This window comes from Lipophrys pholis, assembly GCF_963383615.2.
Source record: "Lipophrys pholis genome assembly, chromosome: 18".
Lineage (NCBI taxonomy): Eukaryota > Metazoa > Chordata > Actinopteri > Blenniiformes > Blenniidae > Lipophrys > Lipophrys pholis.
Genome location: NC_137646.1, coordinates 24,312,479 through 24,329,931, shown reverse-complemented (window position 1 = coordinate 24,329,931; position 17,453 = coordinate 24,312,479). Strand labels below are relative to the sequence as shown.

General features: G+C 46.6%; 1 protein-coding gene across 1 annotated transcript; it reads left to right on the top strand.

The window, feature by feature from the left end:
- Positions 1 to 3,655: 3,655 nt before the first annotated feature.
- Positions 3,656 to 10,954, top strand: LOC308123696 (uncharacterized protein). The gene is made up of 3 exons (XM_080486317.1): positions 3,656 to 3,904; positions 4,163 to 4,990; positions 5,626 to 10,954. The coding sequence occupies exons 1-3, from the start codon at positions 3,856 to 3,858 to the stop codon at positions 10,890 to 10,892; spliced, it is 6,144 nt and encodes a 2,047-aa protein (XP_080342443.1). The 5' UTR covers positions 3,656 to 3,855; the 3' UTR covers positions 10,893 to 10,954.
- Positions 10,955 to 17,453: the final 6,499 nt, after the last annotated feature.

Here is a 17,453-nt window from a genome sequence, read left to right as displayed (position 1 = left end):
TAAATATATATATGTATTTATAACTAATAAATTGTGTCTGGAGCCACAAAACATGTTAATTACCTAAAATGAAGAAAAAAAAGATAATAATAAAATTCACAGGGTTCCTATGGGGTCCTGATGTTTATGTTGGCAACCACAGTTATAAGATTTCTTTCTGTCATCGTCAACATTTTAATGTTTCTCTATATTTGTGTTTTAGGATATTGTGCAAATGTTCTCATGGAAACACCCTTAAAAAAAAATAAAAGAGGATCTTAAAAAACGACCCATTTTCAAAACCCCATCATGAGGAAGGTTGTTGCCATTGTGCTCGTCTTGTAAACTGACTTGTTGTGAACTTTATTTTTGGCTGAAGCTCTAAAAAAACACGCACATGTGCTCCGTATTAATTTAGTAAACTATTCATATTCTTCTGCCACACTGTTTTTGTTTAATTTTGCGTTTTTGCCGAGTCAGTCTGTTTTATCCCAGCGCTCTTTGTAGTCCAGCTAATTTTAGGGTCTTAATCCTCTCCTGGCAGTAACGGCTGTTGGTTCTACGCTTGACGTTTGATGCCGCTGTGGTTTTCTGGTGGCATATGTGTTAAGATAACCCCGCCTGGAGCTGTTTGCTCGCCTCTCCTCTTGTTGTTTTTAAGGGTGTGAGTTCATGCCGGTAACAAACAAGCAGTTACGGAACAAGTACTCCAAATTAAACCTGCGGTCTGGCGGTGGTCTCGGCACTGCTGGACGACGTGTCAAGTACCTCAGGAAATATGATTACTTAAGAGGCCTTTTTTTTTTTTTTGTTTGTTTTTTTAAATGAAAGTACAGAACTAAATCTGTTTTATGGTGAGAGAACATGAGTCAACCATCAACAAATATCCAGAAAATATTAATTTGTTTTGAAACAAGAGTGGTTTTTGAACGTTATTTGATCAGTATCATTGATTGTGACACACAAATAAGGCAATTCAAAAAAATCTAAGAGAAAAAAAATGAATCCATAAAAACATGAATATAATCAATAATTAAATACAGTTAAAAAGGAAGAGTACGCAAAAGAGTATATAAAAGTGATTAAGATAATCATTAGCTGACAAGCTTGTGTATCATCCACATAGAAACTAAACTTTGAGATGCAGTTAAACAGTAAAAGCACCTCATGTAAGGCGACTAGTGGGCGCTGCTGGTTGTTTTTGTAATGAAACCACTCACACATGCACACGGATAACAATACTCTTTGAACATTGTTGGTGTCCAACAAGTTGCACATGTGCATAAGTACTACTTACTACTATTTACTGCATGAGCAGTAGCAGCGTTTCACAAAAGTTCCATTTTCTCCCGTTTGAACGTGGCGTTTTCTAAATGTTGCGTTTTCAGTGACCCCGTTGTCGTGTGAACAAACACAAAACACAATGAAAGTTTTACATTTTCACTTGAAAACTATGCCGTGTGGCCTTCAACAGAACAGGAACATTTTTTTTACATTGCTTTTATTTTGAAGGTTCCTTCTGTTGTATGTCGCTAAGAAGAGTGTCAACGAGTAACGGGAATAGATGTTTCGACGAATCAAAAGTAAGAAGACAAAACCGTGAAGCCTCGAAGGATAAAGGGTGAAACTTGTCCGATTAAATGCGACACCAGTGGATTGACACGGGGATTAAATGTTCCCATGGAGAGTAATGCTGGTAACCTGGAAATAAAATACCTTGTTTTGGTGAGAAACAGAAAAAAACGAACTTCTTTGATCAGGAATCTTTTCTATATTGGCGGAAATATGAAAAGTAATAAAACACAAGAAATCAGGCCAAACCCAATAAAGTCCCAAATGTTAAAGAGCCAGTAGAAGCACGACATCACTTATGCGCCGTATTTACTTTTTAATTCCACGCCGCCAACACGAGGAAGCGTTTCCGGCACTTGTGCCAGAATGTGAGCATAAACTGGAAAATTTCTAAGAAAGTCGTTCACTCTTAACGCTAAAAGCCAAAACAAAAACGCGATCGGTTTTGTATCCTTTAATCTATGTCATGAAAATATCGCAAAGCCCGACTTCAGCGGTGAAATTATAGAGGGAATGCTGCACTTTATATATCCAGTTTGAGCACTTATCTTCTCGATTGACCGTTTCATTTCAGGGGCATACTAATCAGCAGATACCGGCGGAAATTTGCATGATACATTAAAAGGAACAACTGTGAGCCGGTGGAGATTCGAGGCTGTTTTTTTTTAAAATTCACGACAAGAGTGTTTTTTTTTGACGTCGGAGAGCCTCGTATTAGGAAGGAGCCGCTGCCGTGGGGAGTCAAATGAAAATAATTTCTTTGACATTTACAGAAAGCGGCACTCGTGTGATGAAAAAAGGCCTCCGCCGCGGTAATTTTCACAGAAGAAGTTAACAAGCTCCAAAACATCCCTGCTCGGGGTTAATGGAGCCAAATCAATACGGCTGATTCAGTTTTTCCCACAAACAGGGGGCCTGTTTTTATTAACCCCGACTGGTGCTGGAGGAAAGGGTGAATCATGGAGTGCATGATCTGGCGTGTGTGTGTGTGTGTGTGTGTGTGTGTGTGTGTGTGTGTGTGTGTGTGTGTGTGTGTGTGTGTGTGTGTGTGTTCATGGAACTTGCTGGACATGTTGTACCATGTAAAAACAGCCAGAGACGACACCGGGCGGCTGCAGCCACACGCATGTTGAGAGAATACTGGCTCTCTGCACAATACTGCGACTGTTAGGAGACCAACATTTATGCTTTAGAATCGTGATTAACTACGGCGAGGAACCTCCAACTGCGCCCACATTCATCCCTCTTCTCCGCCCACTGGTTGCCGGAGCCAAAACATAAACGACTGGATAATCCCGTCGGAGGGCTGACAAGGAGAAATACACAGAGGGACGTTTAAGACTCTGTTTAAGCGACGTTTCAAGTGAAAATGCATCGTTTTTGTTTCACGTTGTCGAGATCCGTTTACGAGGAAACGCTGAAAATGATGTAGTTTGTCTGTAGGGCCACTAGTTGGTGCTGTGTTTACGTAATAAAGCGCAGCATAAACACAAAGTGATGGAGTGATAAAATGTGTTTCCACTCATGCAGACGATGGTCGAGCGAATATTTATTATAGAAGTGCTGAGCACACGCTGCAGTCGTTATGAATGAATGTCGTGCACGAGCAGAACTATTTACTGAGACTTTAGTGCTCATGTGCAGTAGCAGGGTGTCAGGAAGCTGACCCCCCCCCCCCCCCCCTCCCCCCGTTCCCATGGAGACACTGACCGTTTATAGAACAAAACATTTTTTCTTGAAAACCTATTTTAATACTGTGACTCCTCCCTCCTCCAAACTGGATTCCGCTCACTGTTGCTTAATATGTTTTGTGTATTATTTTGGTCAAACTGTCCTTTCCTGAGCTTTTTATTTCTTTTTTAAACCAAAACCCAGTTACCTCTGTTTGTCACTCCGCTCGTGGTTAGAAGAAACAGAAGTTGCGCACGCTGACCGCAGAGCAGCATCTCTGCATCTCTTTTCAAGCATCTTCCTATAATGTGTCTGTACAACCTGCTCAATGTGCAACTGCATGCACCAAATACACACCTCCATGTTCTACTCATGTGCACACATAACTGTGGCTGTGTTGTTGTATGGAAGCTTAACGCGCTCATCTTTACTTCCTGTAGTTCTGAATCCTGAACCACAGACGGCTCATGTGACGGAGCGAGTCTGCAGCAGTGCGTGTTGTACATGAATACTCACTTTGGACCTGCCGGTAACCAGGAGGGCTTCGGGTTTATTTCGCCATGGGAGTGATGAAAGTCTTTCTGTGAAGAACCCCGAAAAGAGGAAGAGGAAGGGCAAGAGGAGGGAGAGGTGATGGACACGACAGATGACAGCAGCAGAGCAGCCACACTCACAAACGGTGGTGAGTTCAGAGGAAGTATTGAACATATTTTGATTTAAAAAGTTGATATAAACCTGAAAAAGTAAAATTTTTTCTTTCTGAATTCAGTTTGATATCTTGATGTTTTCCGCTAAATGTAAAATATGAAAGCAAAATGTAACTGTAATGTAGTAGATTGTGTGTAAAATGAGAAAAGGAAGCTTGACTTTGTGGTTTCATGTGTTTAGAAGTGATAAGACGACTGACTGCTGTGGTGTTTCTCTGTTTTGTGTCACTCAGCGTATCCGGCGCGCTGCACTGAGGAAGTGCTTGTGCCTGTCTTCACAGATGAGAGTCTGCAGGCCGCCATGGACCTCCAGCATCGCCCGGCCCCCCGCGGCCCCCCGCCCGCCCTGCCGGAACTCCGACTCGTCCTCCTGGGCAGGAAGGGAGCGGGGAAGAGCGCGGCGGGCAACACCATCCTGGGAGGAGCCGGCGGGTTCGAGAGCGGCAGGCCCACCGAGGAGTGTGTGAAGAGGCGAGCCGAGGTGGAGGGCAGGAGGGTCACGGTGGTGGACACCCCCGGGTGGGAGTGGTACTACCCGCTCAACAGCACCCCCAACTGGGTGAGGAGGGAAACGCTGCGGAGCGTGTCGCTGTGCCCGCCCGGACCGCACGCCGTGCTGCTGGTCGTGCGGTCCTGCGCCTCGGTGACGGACGCCTACGTCAAAGAGATGGAGGAGCACCTGCAGCCACTGGGGGGCGCCGTGTGGGAGCACGCCATGGTGCTGTTCACCAGAGGAGACGAGCTGGGCCTGGGCACCATGGAGCAACGCATCCTGGCCAGCGGCCCGGCGCTGCACAGACTCCTCCACAAGTGCAGGAACAGATACTACGTGGTGAACAACCGCTGCAGGGGAGACGGGACGCAGGTTAAAGAGCTGCTCGGGAAGCTGGAGGAGATGGTGAACGGCGGCACGAAGGACGGAAGCAGCCACCTGGAGATGGACGGCGCGGTCCTGACGGGCCTGGAGGCCGACGGGAAGAGGAGAGCCAGGGAGAGGAGGAAGAAGCAGAGACAGATGGAGGCGCACGTCCAGAGAGGAACCATCAGAGCCGCTGTGATGAGTGAGTCAATAAACAGCTTCCTTTGGTTTGAAATGCAGGTGAAGATTCGGACTTCCCTTATTTATCTTCTCTACGAGAAACCAGCAAAACATAGTTGAAGTGGAAGTAAATAACTTTTACAGACACGACTGGACTGGCTCTTTAGCTCATACTACATATTCATCACTGAGTACGCTCACAACTTACATTTTTGTTCACACGTCTTGATCTGCATTTTATCAGCAAATAGAACAGAAAGACTTTATTAATCTGAGGGAAATTCTTGTCGCATTGCTCAACATAGAAATAAACACTCAAAATAAATAGCATAGAAGTTAAAATATCAATACGATAGCAACTGAATCGATTCCTTTGGGGCAATTTTGACCGAATAACTACTGTATACGGGACTAAGTTGTGACCGGTATAAACATAGAAGAATGAAATTAACAGAAAAACACAACACATGTTTATTCCAAAAGAGAAATGTTCTAGTAACTTTACTATTTGTGTGTGAAATCTGTAGAAGATTCACTGTTTGCAATTGATGATGTAAATAAAATTACTAGTCTAATGACAAAAACACCAACTAATACAGCTTTGAAACTGACAAATATCTTAAGTTTTACCTTAAAAACTGTATTTCTCCTCACCAGGCGATGGCCCAGGGGGCTCTGAGCTCGACGCCCACCAGTCTTTCTCCAAAGCCGCCCGCCGCCTCCCTGAGATCAGGCTGGTTCTTCTGGGCGAGCGCGAAACTGGAAAGAGCTCCGCTGGGAACGCCATCCTGGGAAAACCCAGCTTCTTCCCGGCGGGCGAGGTGACGGAGGAGTGCATCCGGCGGCAGGCGGAGGTGTCCATGAGGCTGGTGACGGTGGTGGACACCCCCGGCTGGGAGGCGGGCGTGGCGGGCGGCACGCCGGAGAGGGTGAAGAGGGAGCTCGTGTGCAGCGTGGCTCTGTGCCCTCCAGGACCTCATGCTCTCCTCCTGACTCTCAGGGTGGACACGCTGGTGAGGGCGGAGCACGTGCGGGAGCATCTGGAGCTCCTGGGCGAAGGCGTCTGGAGACACACCGTCCTGCTGTTCACCCACGGCGATCAGCTCCGAGAGGGCGTGGACATCGAGCAGCACATCCAGGGCGGAGGCAGGGACCTGCAGTGGCTGCTGGAGAAGTGCAGGCGCCGCTATCACGTCATCAGCAGCGTGAACGGAGCGGGAGGAGACGGCGCGTCCGCCAGGAGGGTGACCGACCTCCTGGAGAAGGTGGAGAAGGTGGCGACGATGAACCGATGCGAAGCGTTCGCCGGTTTGGTCCAGGAGGTCCGGGACCTGAGCCGCCAAAGGAACGAGAAGTTCAACCAGCGCCTGAAGGAGATGGCGGATAAGATGATCCGTCAGGAGGCAGAGCTGAAGAATATGAGGGAGAGGGAGATGAAGAGCATCAGGTGGTTTTTTGACAGAAAGAAGAAAGTGAAGTCGACTGGCAAAGCCGATGTTCCCAGAGAGGACGAGGCCGGTGAGGACAGGAGGGCCGGGGAGAGAAAGAGCAACATCGGGGACTTGGAGGAGAGGATACGATGGCTGACGGAAGACAGAGAGAGGGAACTTCAAGATCTGAGCCTGGAGAACGAGAGGATCCGAGTCGCGCTGGACCAAAGCCGGAGGGAAAGCGACGAGGCGGCACTGAAGCTGGAGCTGAAGGAGCGAGAGATCGAGGAGCTGAGGGAGAGAAGTGACGAGCAACAGCTGAAGCTGCTGGACCTCGAGCGCACCGGGACGGAATACGAACAGGAGAGAACGCGGAGGGAGGACGCCATTAGAGCGCAGACACGAGAATGGAGGAAGGAATTAGAGAAACGAGAGGAAACTATAGAGACGCTGAGAGAGGAGAAAGCTGAGTGGATTGAAAAACTTAATTCTTTTAAAGTAGAAATGGAGCAGACTAGAAAACAGGAGAAGCAGATGACACTAGATATGTTAAAACAACAGGAAGAAGCTATGGAGAAAGAGATGGAGAGAAAGATGCAAGAGAAAGAGCTGGAGATAAAAGAGATTACGTTCAAGCATCAGGAAGAAATGGATAGAAAGATAAGTGAAATCGAAAAAATGACAGAGAGCTTGAAAGTGCAGCAAGAAAAAGAAATTCAGAAGGTAATGAGGGAAAACGCAGATTTTGTAGAGCAGATCAAACAGAAGCACGATGAGAAAATACAGGACATCCGGAGAGAAACAGCGAAACACATCACAGAGCTGGAAGAGCAGCTAGAAAAAGACAAGCAGGCTCAGGAGAAAGAGATGGCCAGGTTAGAACAGGAACACTACTCCAAACTGCAAGAAAACAGGCTGGAAAACGAGAAAGACACGAAGAGGATTCATCTAAATCACCAAAGAGACGTGCGACAACAGACGGAAGAGAGAGAGAACCAGATAAAGGCCCTAACAGCGCAGCACGAGGAAGCGATGACACGGAGAGTGAATGAAATGTTGAAACTGATGGAGGCAAAGACAGCAGAGCTGCAGGAAGAAACCCAGAGAAGAATGAAAGAAAAACAGGAGGAATTAGAGCGAATACAGCAACAGTACCTGAAGAAGGTGAGAGAAAACGAGCTCGAGGGTCAAAAAGAGAGCGACAGGCTCAAAGAAGAACTCGCGGAAGAAATGGAGAAAGAATCTCGGGACAGAAAACAGCTGATCAGAGACTTAGAAGAAAAACATGCAGAGGAGATAGAGAGAATAAACCTGGAGAATTCAAAGGAGAAGGAAATGTTGAAAGACAGTCGTGACGAGATCATTTCGCAAGAGACCGAGGAGTTGAAAAGCCAAATTCATAATATGGCTGGAGAAAGTGAAAAATATAAGGAAGTGATGCAGGAGAAGGAGAGAGAGGTTGAGGAAATGAAGCTCAGAATCAAAGAAATAACGCTGCAAAGGGACGAGAGAGAAAAAGAAGTAGAGGAGGCGAGATTAAAACTTGAAGGATTGAAGGAGAAGCTGCGGCAAAAGGAAGACAAAGAGCTCGAATGTTTAAATGACAAAAGAGACGTGGAGGAAAAACTACAAGAACGAGGGAGAGAATTACGAGGTCTGAAAGAACTGGAGGAGAAAAGAGAGAGAGACCGACTACAACATAGAAAACAGACGGAGCGAGCACTGGAAGAGAAAGACAGGGTGATCGAAGAGTTACGTGAACGTGTGAAGGACAAAGACGAAATCCTGCAAAGAAGAGAGGAAGAACGAGACGAAATCGACCTGAGGAGGAAAGAGGCGGATCAACATGTGCAGGACAGAGAAAGAGAGATGGAGGAGTGGAAACGACGGCTTTTAAACGACACGGAGGCCAAACTCAGAGAGAGGGACGCCGACGTCGAAGACGTGAAGCAGCAGGCCGAGTTCGGGGAGACGCGATGGAGGGAGGAGCAGAGGAAGACGGAGGAGAAAGCGGCGGAGGAGATAAACAGACTGATAGAAATACTGGAGGAGAGCAAGAGAGAGGCGAGACAAACGCAAAGTCTCCTGGCGCAGAGAGACTTCCAGATCGGGGAGCACCTGAAACAAATACGAGAGCTGGAAGGAGACATTGAGGAGCAGCGACGCCGGGAGGAGGAGGAGAAAGAGAAGGATGACGAAACGAAGGAAAAACTGCGGGAGAAAGACGACGAGCTGGAGAGGCTGAGGCAGAGAGACGCCGAGAGCCGCCACGAGGTGGCGCTCCTGAAGTCCACGATTGAGCTGATGAGGTCGGAGCTGAAGGAGCTCACCGGGAAGATGGAGGTGGAGATGACGAGCATGATCCAGGGGTACGAGAGAGAGATCGCCAAGAAGAACGAGAGCGTGGAACTGATGGCGAAGGAAAGGGACGCCGCGGCGCGCCGCGCGGAAGCCGAGAGCCGGCGGAGCATCGGCGCCGTGACCGAACAGTACGAGCAAAGTCAACGGAGGAGCGAGGAGCTGCAGGAACAAAATGAAAAGTTAAAGGAAGAGATGGAGAGCCTGAAAGTGAGGTGTGACGAGGGGAGGAAGGAGAGAGAGGAAGAACAAGAGAAAGAGATGGAGGCCTTGAAAGAAAGCAAAGAGGAGCTGCAGGCTGAGTTAGAAAGGTTTAAGGCGAGAGAAGGTGAGAGCCGAGAGCAAAACAAGAAGAGGGCAGAGGGTGAGGAGGAGTTCTCCAGAAGAGAAAGGGAAATGGAAGAAAGGGAAGAAGAGTTGAGCAGAAGAGGACACGACCTTGACGCAAAACAGGAAGAGCTGGTTAGAAAAGGGCTCGCGTTGGCAAGTAAGGAAGAGGAACTTAAAGAACTGGAGATAAGACAAGAAGAAGGGACAGAACGAACCGAGCGACGTCAAAGGAGAAGCGAGGAACTGCAGAGAGAGGAAGATGATCCCACGGTCCAGAGCGAGGAGGTGAAGGAGAAAGAAAAAGAGCACCGAAGGAGGGCAGAAGCCATCCTGAGGGAGAAAGAGCTGGAGATGAGAGCGGGGGAAGGCGAGAGAGAGGAGGACGAGGTCAGAGAAGAGTTGAGCAGAAGACGACGCGACCTCGATGCAAGACAGGAGGAGCTGCGTAAGAAAGGCCTGACGCTGGCGAGTAAGGAGGAAGAGCTGGAGAAACTGGCCGCCAGCCTGGAGGGGAGACAGAAAGAGCTGCGGAGAAAAGACGAACTGGACGAAGACGCGGCCTTGAAAGCGCGGAACGTCGAGAAAATGGAGAGGGAGCTGGAGAGCCTGCTGGACGCCCTGGAGGGCAAACAGAAGGAGCTGAGCTCTCACGGTCAAGATCTGCAGATGAAGGTCAGGGGACTGAAAGACCAGGGGGAGGAGCTGAGGGACCGAGAGCGCCACCTGAAGACCGAGGAGCGGCAGCTGCTCGGCTGGAAGTCGGAGCTGCAGATGCAAGATCGACGCGTGGCGTCGACGGCGCAGCAGCTGGACGAGATGGGGCGGGACCTGGCGCTGCTGAAGGAGGAGCTCCGCAGCAAGGAGAGGAACCTGAAGGCCTTCTTTGACAAGCTGAGCAAGTGGGAACGGAGTCTCGAAGAACGGGAGGAGGAGCTGTCGGACGTCGCAAACGGACATCACGGGACCGGCGGTGGCGGTGGCGGCGAGTCGCCGTTGATGTACCAAGAGGTCAGCGAGAGGAGGGAGAAGGGAAGAGGACAAGGGTCAGATAGAGATGAAAGGGCGAAGGAAAGGGAGGATCAGACGGTGAGAAGAGCAGGGAACAACAACTGTCAGCTGGAGACGCTGAAGGAACCCCAGACGCCGGCAGGAAACGAGGCGAAGAGGAAGAGGAAGAGGAAGGCAAGAGAGGAAGCAGAAAGTGCAAAGGTCACGCGAGATTTCGAGCTCCTATCAGGAACTCTTGTGAACGGCGAAGACCCGCCTGACATGAGCGTGGTGGTTCTGGGCGAGTCCTGGTCGTCGTGCTCGCCGGGCGGAGCGACCCTCTTCGGAGGGGGACCGTCACCACCCGGCCGATCGACCTTCAGGAGCTGGAGAGGGGAGGTGGAAGGGCAACGCCTCGCCGTCGCGGAACCGATCGGTCTGAGGTGGCGAGACGGACCCGACGCCGACGGGTCCCAGCGGCGGAGCGTTCTGGACGGCGCCTCCTGGTGTCGGCCGGGTCCCCGCGTCGTCCTCCTGCTCGTGCCGGCGTTCCTGACCTGCACGCGGCGGCTCAGGACGGCGGCGGAGGAACACGTGGGGCTGCTCGGCGAGGAGGTCTGGCGGCGCGCCCTGGTGCTGCTCACGTGGGCGGAGACTTTGGGGGAGAGCGCCGAGCAGCACGTGCTGAGGAACGGGGAGCTGACGGCGCTGGTGGAGAGGTGTGGAGGCGGATATCACACCATCACCAGCAGGAAGAACAAGCCTGCACTGAAACGCCTCCTGAAGAAGATGGAGGAAATATCTGCTGTGAATATTTGATGATTAAACTGCGACTGTTTTTCTTTGTATTTAGTTCGAATGTTCAAATAAACTATTTCTCACCTTTTAATGGCTGCAACTGATTTCAGTTTTCATCAGTTTGGGTCTTAAATTTTAGGATTAATTGCACATCTGCATCCGTCTAGAATAGAAAACAATGGAAATTAAAGTTTTTGCCAATATTTCAATTCAAAAAGTTGAACCTTAGTTTAATTATACATGAATTTAAATGTTTTATGCCTTTTTTTTTTCTTTTTTTGTTATTTTGGGTCGAGTCGTGAAAAAATAAAAATACTAAGGAATATTTATTTACACACAGATAATAATTAAAAAAATTAAAAGTTTGAAATCTTTTGTGATTCTAGAATCACCTGACAGATTCACATCAGAAATAGGAACAATAGATGTTTATAGTTTTTCTCAAAAACGTGTTTAAAGCGAGAATAGGCGACGTATCGGAGACCTTTTTTCCGAGTACGAACAGTATTGCACCCGACACCAGTACATCATGAACTTACATTTTTCATATCAAGTTGGTTTGGTTGTAGAAATGTGTCGAATCACCTGCGTTTTTTCCTTTAAAGTGCAGCTTCTCCTTCTCCTTCTCTAATCAATATCTTAGAATTCGTGACTTTTATATAGAAATGATGCTAAATTCTCTGAACACTTTCTTCCCCCAGTAAAACCTCAGTTGACCTGCTGCGGCGCCACGTGAGGCGTTCACTGTCCCTCCACAAGATGGGGACCTTGTGTCAAGAGTAGAGATTACTCCACGCTCCAAAAGTAATCCGTGTTCAAAGCGTCTCATGATAAAGATTGATGGGGAATGTGTAGTTAAGTTTTTTTTTTTTTTTTTTTTTAAAGCCATGTTTTACAATTTTCTGTGTAAATGGCTACTTTTAAAAGGGAAAGAGTGTACACAAAGCCCGACTCGCGGGCCCTGAGCTCCGTCTTGACTGGAGGCATTTCAGGAGAACCAAACCCCCTCGCAATTATAACCCCGGGGGGCCTCCCGCATGCTGAGAGGACTCCTGCTTTGACAAGTAAATTATGACTCCTGATGAGCGGACCGCAGGCTTTCTCAGAATGCAATTTCTGACAGGCGGGCGAATATGCGGGTGGAAACATACAACAACTTCCATCATCCAGCGAGCCAGATGCGGCATCCAAAAACACTCGTGTGCAATCATCAGCCTAATAATTATGGAGTGTGAGTGCTGGTCTGTGTCTAACATGGCAGCAATGTTTTTCTAATCTGTCCATTCAACGCCAGCCGCCGGGTTTTTTTTTTCTTCTTCTTCTTTTCGAGGCGAGATGAGAGGGTGTTGTGTCAAGATGGAGCCCCCGCTTCTTTGATCATCTCTGCAGGGTGGGCCTGTTTGCCAAAGCGTCTGGGGAGAAATTATAAGGGTTGGGTAGGGGGGTGGGGTGGGGGGGCAAATTGCAGTTGATGCAGACGTCTTTTTCTGTGAATTTAGCATAATGTTTTTAAAATATCAGGTATCCACCAAGAACTCAGCCATTAAATCCCATAAGCGAGGCTGTTTTACAGTTTTAAATCCTCACATTTATCCGCGCGCGCATCAGTTCTGATCTCACCGCACTTTAGATAGATAGATAGATAGATAGATAGATAGATAGATAGATAGATAGATAGATAGATAGATAGATAGATAGATAGATAGATAGATAGATAGATAGATAGATAGATAGATAGATAGATAGATAGATAGATAGATAGATAGATAGATAGATAGATAGATAGATAGATAGATAGATAGATAGATAGATAGATAGATAGACAGACAGACAGACAGACAGACAGACAGACATTCCAATGATATTCAAACTTTCTGAGATTCACCAAAATCATAACAACTTGTTTTAACACTCTGAAATCAAGAATATATTCATCCAAAATCACATTTTTGTTTCATCGCTCTTGATTTCAAGAGGCAAAGTCCAAATAAAGTCAACATATCGCACTGAAATCTAACCTGCAAGGTGATCATGTTCAATTTTAACACTGCAAACGATGCGTAAAGTGGTCAAAGTGTACATAACGCAGTCATATAGAGCATGGCGCTTGGTTGAAATGACTTCTTTGCTTCACAAAATAAGGCAACCAGTTCATTTTCACAGCACAGTGGAGAGTTTGAGTCCAGTTTTGTACAAATGCAAAGTCTACAGCTCATAAATGGTGCAAAATATATATATATATATAAAAACACATACCATAACTGACGTGATTATACAAGCATTCAGGATTTTAGAAGTATGAGCATGAAAAATCTGTTTTTGTAGATGAACCACGAAGCCAAAAGCCTTCCCACTCCTTCTCCACCCATCCAGGAGACAGAAATGATTCTCCATCTGCGGGTTCAGAGGTGAATTCTTGCTCCGTCACACCGAACGGTGCAAACAGTGGCTGGTGAAACCACTCCTGGGCACTCATTTGGGTTTTAGCTGGCATTAGTTCAGATTAAGGCAACACGGTAACCCTAATTTATCTTTATTTGAAGCCTTTTAAGGTCCTGAATGAGGCTTTTTGGGGAAATATGGATGGAGGCCACATTTACATGCGCCACAATAGACAGGAACGGCACAGTCAATCACGTCCACAAATGTCGGAAACAAAATTACTGGGCTTGTGTTAAAACAGAAGTTAATGGTTTGGCTGATTTCTATTAAGGTCTGTGCACTCTCATTTGAATAATGGTCTTTCCAGCACAGTTTTTTCTTTCCTGTACTTGACCCGGGAAGGAAATAAATGTGATGCCGCTTAAACGCCTCCATTAATATTCAAGTGCCTTTAATACTCCGGGTTTATTTCGGACTCAACATAATTAGCACAGATGTGTGGTGCCGGTTTATGATCAGTCGTGTTTTCCGATTGTGGCTTTTAAAAAAAAAAAATAAAAAAAATTACCCAGTGAGGACCAAACATGACGATGAGTTTCTTTTCTGTGAGGATGAAGCGTTTGGGGGGTTTCACGCCGTCTCGGGGTGTTTGGTCAACTTACACGGTTTCAAACTTTCATTCATTAGTTGCAAAAGAGAATTTCAGCTTGAATTTTGTCAATTTCCTCAATGAAGCCATATCGAACATTAACTCTCTTGCTGCTTGTTTCTTTTTTCTTCTTTTCTCTTTCGCCGGATGCGCCGCCATTTTCACTCCCGTGGTGTATATTGCAGATACTTACAAATGGTATATGGATTTCACTTATTTAGTTCTTTTCCACTGCTTGAGCCCCCAAAGTGTTTTACGTTGTTAATCACATTCACCCATACACAAACCAATGGAGCCATCACACACCAACGCAAGGCGCTCTGCCCATCCATCGGGAGCCAGTTTGAGGTTCTTGCTCAAGGACACTTCGACACGTGAACACACAGTATATGGAATTGAACCGGTAACCTTCCGGCGGAGAGACAACCACCTCTACCAACCGAGCCATCGTACTGTGTGTGGTTACTTATACAAGTATTTTTAATTGAATGATACACTTCACACTAATTAACTGAGTAGTTTTGTGACATTAATGAATTAAATGCCGACTCAAATATTTTCAAAACATTACAAACTGGTGCTGTGATGCAAAATTGTGGCATTTAGTTGTAGTTGGGGTGCAATTCCTAAAGAAGCCAGAAGGTGGTGCATGTTTACGACGAACCACTTGATTATTTTTGACAACAATAAAAACGAATAAATGTATTTGTAAACTAATGTTAAGTCCCTGAAACATACATTTTTGTAGTGTAATTGTAACGTTGATAAATTTTAATATTAAAACATACTATGAGTGTAACAGTCGCAAGCCCACAAGGAAGGACTTTTGTTTTTAACAAGCTTCTGGTGATGATTTTTATTGCCTGTGGACCCAAACAAAGTCTTTTATCATTTAATTTATTAAGACATCAACAACATGTTCCCTTTAAGTGTTGTAGTGTTGGTACAGTATCTTTGCCTTCTTTGGATTTGATGTGTTTTCTCTGATCTGCTGTATTTTTAGAGACGTAGTACATCAAGTGTCCCACCAGCAAGCCACTCTCATTGAATTTCGCGGCTCCACTCTATGAAGCCAGCAGCGTTTACCAGACGGAGGTTTAGAGAGCGTTCTCGTCTCACGACGGGATACGTCACTCCTCCGAGAAGCTCCCGAAGTAGCGGCGGTGGAAACGCACCGCATTTATTTGCGACGATCGTGGCCACAAAGGTCGACGCCGGCCCCTCCTGGGCGACGCCTGATATTTGGAACCGATGGACCGTGAGGACGTCCAGATCTGCCCCGTCCTAGAGGAAACATTTAGATAACATTAGCCGCTCACAATCAGAGGAATGACTCCAAAACAGTTACATAAACCAGCGTCGGGCCCACACAGGCCCTCTGGAGTCTGTACCCGAAATACTGGGGTGGGGGGGGGGCACAAAAGCACAAAATGTTCCTGCAGCGGGAAGGAAGGAGGCGAGCAGACACTGAAAGTTTAACAGACTCCGCTCGTCTGTCTTTAAATGACTTTAACGTTAACTAAGCATCCAGATGCATCGACGTCAGGACGACCAAGTCCTCAAAAATAGAAATGTGCACTCAAATCTTGTGACTTTAAGTTCTTCCATATTAGAAATATATATTATAATATATATCTTTTTTACAATTTTGGCTTTTTTTGTGTTTAACTTAACCCTCTCCTGAATAAAGAGGAGAGGGAGAGAGAAAAAGAGGAGACACGACGCTGCAAATGGTGAATCCCCCTCTGGACTGCATCCTTTCCGGCTGAGTGCGTCCAGTGGGCCAGAGCCAGGTCCTGGAATCTAGCTAATGAGACACACCCCCCCGAGGGCCCCGCCGAGCCCCATTGGCCGGCAGCCCGGCCGGGGCCTCGCCGATTGGCTGCCGGAGTCTTGTGCGAGCAGCTGTCAGAGCGCGTTGCCAGTCAAAAGTCACAGTATTGGTAGCCGGAGCGGCACACGGTAAAGAAGTTAAATGAGCAGAGTGAAATGTATACTACCGGCGAGCAGCTGAAACGGAGGTGGAAGGAGAGTTTAGACGTGCAGAAATGCTCTTCTTTTGCTTCGATTTAACCCCGTCTGCTGCGGACAAACTAAATCTGTGGCTGGGTTTCCGTTCATGGCTGAATAAGTAATTATCCCTTCATTCAGAAAGTCATTCTGAGAGCTGCAGCACACAGTTTTCTCATCTTAAAGACATCGAGCGGCTTCGTCCAGATGTAATGAGTAACCTCCACTCAGAGTGAAATCAAATACAAGAGCCACACGCCAGCGATGATGAACACCTTGTGGTATGAATAAAACAGTGCATGCATACTTATATTACAGGAAAATAAAAATGCTATGTTTACCAATGAAGTTGGCCGAGAAGGTCGTGTTGTTGTCTGCGTATTTTGATTTATTAGTATGTATGTAAACGACATTTCACAAAAAACTACTCGCCCTAATTGCATGTAATCTTCAGGGATGATTTACCATCCTCGAAGGACCAATGGATTAGATTTTGAGACGTTTATGGCAAACTGTTTCAGACAGTTTTGTGGGGAAACGGCTCACAAGGTGGAACTTTTTGAAAACGCTCCGACTCCGTTGCCATGTAGACGGACAAAAGCGATAACGGTGTTTATAGCGTATTGTTCTCTGCACACGTGCATGTGTGGTTTCATTGCAAATGTAAACAACAACTCCCACTAGTGGCCAAACATGGAAACTACATAATTTCCAGTGTTTTCCATGGAAACGGACACCGTTTTCAAAACCTTTTTTTAAAAAACCCTCAAACATCAGCTTTGTTTCCCTTCACAGCATTTTTGGTGTTAGTGATTGTAAATATTTCTGACCGTGTTTGGCTTCGATCTTATCTAATTTATTGATATAAATTAAAATTAAATTGGTAATTTTTTCTTTTTGTTGTTGTTGTTGGGGAAAATACTTTTGTATTTTCTCCAACAACACAAGGGGCAGCTCAAGTTCAGTCCATCATAGAAAAAAAAAAAAAAAGAGCAGAAGATGTGAAAAAGTCCGGCCTGCTGCTTTTCCACCCCTTTCCTTTTGACATTTAGCTTCCCTGTCTTCACGGCCTCCTCGGAGCTGTGAGTGGAGTTCAGCTGAAGGTCAGGATGCGAGAGGAGGAGGAAGAGGAGGAGGAGGAGGAAGAGGAGGATAGAGAGCATCTCCGGTCCTGAGAGAGCGCGCTCTGATCAGCTCATGGTGGCACTTGCCCGAAGGAGGATGACTGACAGGAGAAAAATCAGGGGCAGGAGGAGGAGGAGGAGGAGGAGGAGGAAGAGGAGGAGAGAAGGAAGCAAAGGGAATGGGGGGGGAAAATCTTCGCTGTGACTTCAGGCTGACATGTGAGAACGTGGCGTAGAAAACCTAAGATCAAAAGCTTGTGAGTTCATATAGACGTGCATCAGGCCTTCAATCTGTTTGCGTCTCATTTGTCTGAAGTTTTAATCACTTGCTTGTCATCTGGAGTCTCTTTGTGGACTTTAAGACTCTGTTGCTGCAAAAATGTCCAAACATTTATGTAGAGATGAACTTCTTACTAG

Bases quoted from the DNA above. Each gene is read 5' to 3' on its own strand.
- LOC308123696 (XM_080486317.1), top strand. From the start codon at position 3,856: ATGGACACGACAGATGACAGCAGCAGAGCAGCCACACTCACAAACGGT. The intron at 3,905-4,162 runs GTGAGTTCAGAG...TGTGTCACTCAG, and splicing joins AGCCACACTCACAAACGGTG to CGTATCCGGCGCGCTGCACT. The intron at 4,991-5,625 runs GTGAGTCAATAA...TCTCCTCACCAG, and splicing joins CATCAGAGCCGCTGTGATGA to GCGATGGCCCAGGGGGCTCT.